Source organism: Hipposideros armiger, unplaced genomic scaffold (genome assembly GCF_001890085.2).
Source record: "Hipposideros armiger isolate ML-2016 unplaced genomic scaffold, ASM189008v1 scaffold_64, whole genome shotgun sequence".
In the NCBI taxonomy this organism is placed as follows: Eukaryota; Metazoa; Chordata; class Mammalia; order Chiroptera; family Hipposideridae; genus Hipposideros; species Hipposideros armiger.
This window is the reverse complement of record NW_017731414.1, coordinates 2347733-2349009: the sequence shown is the minus strand read 5'-3', so window position 1 is coordinate 2349009 and position 1277 is coordinate 2347733. Positions and strand designations below refer to the sequence as shown.

At 57.1% G+C, this 1277-nt stretch overlaps 1 protein-coding gene across 1 annotated transcript; it reads left to right on the top strand.

The window, feature by feature from the left end:
• Nucleotides 1–1271, top strand: NR2C2AP (nuclear receptor 2C2 associated protein). The gene is made up of 4 exons (XM_019641851.1): nt 1–415; nt 591–681; nt 893–998; nt 1083–1271. The coding sequence occupies exons 1-4, from the start codon at nt 378–380 to the stop codon at nt 1187–1189; spliced, it is 342 nt and encodes a 113-aa protein (XP_019497396.1). The 5' UTR covers nt 1–377; the 3' UTR covers nt 1190–1271.
• Nucleotides 1272–1277: the final 6 nt, after the last annotated feature.

Below are 1277 nucleotides of genomic sequence, written 5' to 3'. Positions count from 1 at the left end.
CTGGGTTACATTGCGCCTGTGCGGTGTCCGCGCGGTTCCGGGTCCAGCTTTTGGTTCTCAGTTCGCAGAGAGATTGAGGCTCGGAGCTGGAGCAACAGTCACCGGACCCACAGGAAACCTGTTTCCCTTCCTTGGACTCTCTGTGAAAAACCTGGCCTCCGGTTATTGGCAGTTTCCCTGAAACCCCCAATTTTTCCTGCAAGGGGGATCAAGGCGACATTTAAGACTGGAGTGGGTGGGGCAGTGACGGTTCTGGTCCTGGGTTGCAGGTGAGGACGTGCAGATTTAGAGGTACGGACAAGGTCGTTCTGCTGTGGCTGCGTTGGCGCCGGCATTCGAACCCCAGCTTCAGCCCTGAGAGGGCTTGTGGAGCTGAGATGACCCACTCTTTGGTTTGTGCAGAGACAGTGAGCAGGTGAGAGCCTGGTGAGGAGTTCGGAATAGTGGCGGGACCCTCTGTCTGGGGTTGAGTCCTCGGTGGACAGAGCTGGGGGCTTGTGGAGCCTATGGTGAGGAGGGGGAGGACCCGGTGATGGGCGGGCCCTCGGTGCTGAACCCACCCCCTCTCGCCCTGATTCTGGTGTCTCCAGGGTGAGTTCGGTGTTGAATCGTAACACCCGGCAGTTTGGAAAGAAGCATCTGTTCGACCAGGACGAGGAAACGTGCTGGAACTCGGACCAGGTGAGGCACCTACCTGAACCTTCCACTCCTCGTTTGAATCAGATTCAGGGGACTAGGGTGCCTTGAGCTTTGGGCACCTCAGCTGGGCAGTTGGGTTGGCCAGAAAGAACGTGCTGAATCCTATCCCGGCCAAACGACTGTGAGAGAGAAGGGCATAGCATGGCTTTGAGCCTGGAGTGACCATGGCCTCAGTTTTCTTGTCTGCTTCCAGGGCCCCTCCCAGTGGGTGATACTAGAGTTTCCCCAGCGCATTCGTGTCTCCCAGCTGCAGATCCAGTTCCAGGGAGGCTTCTCCAGTCGCCGCGGCTGCCTGGAAGGTACTGGGAGGTCCTGGAAGGCAAGGCCCTGGAGGGTTGGAGGAGGCATCCTGGCCTCACAGCCTGCCTCTTTCCTTGCTGCAGGTTCCCAGGGGAGTGAGGCTTTCAACAAGATTGTGGACTTCTACCCTGAGGACAACAACTCACTTCAGATATCCTGCCCAAGCCTCTGGGTGGGTCTGTGCCTCTGAAAGTTGCAGTCCCTGTGTTGACCTTGAGCAAGTGGTCTCTAGGCTTGTATTGCTTCATCTGTGAAATAGGCTGATGATAACCTGTTTT

What these genes read in the sequence shown, in the direction of transcription:
- NR2C2AP (XM_019641851.1), top strand. Translation starts at nt 378, where the DNA reads ATGACCCACTCTTTGGTTTGTGCAGAGACAGTGAGCAG. An exon ending in CGTGCTGGAACTCGGACCAG is followed by an intron (nt 682 to 892) that starts GTGAGGCACCTA and finishes GTCTGCTTCCAG; the next exon opens with GGCCCCTCCCAGTGGGTGAT. An exon ending in TCGCCGCGGCTGCCTGGAAG is followed by an intron (nt 999 to 1,082) that starts GTACTGGGAGGT and finishes TCCTTGCTGCAG; the next exon opens with GTTCCCAGGGGAGTGAGGCT.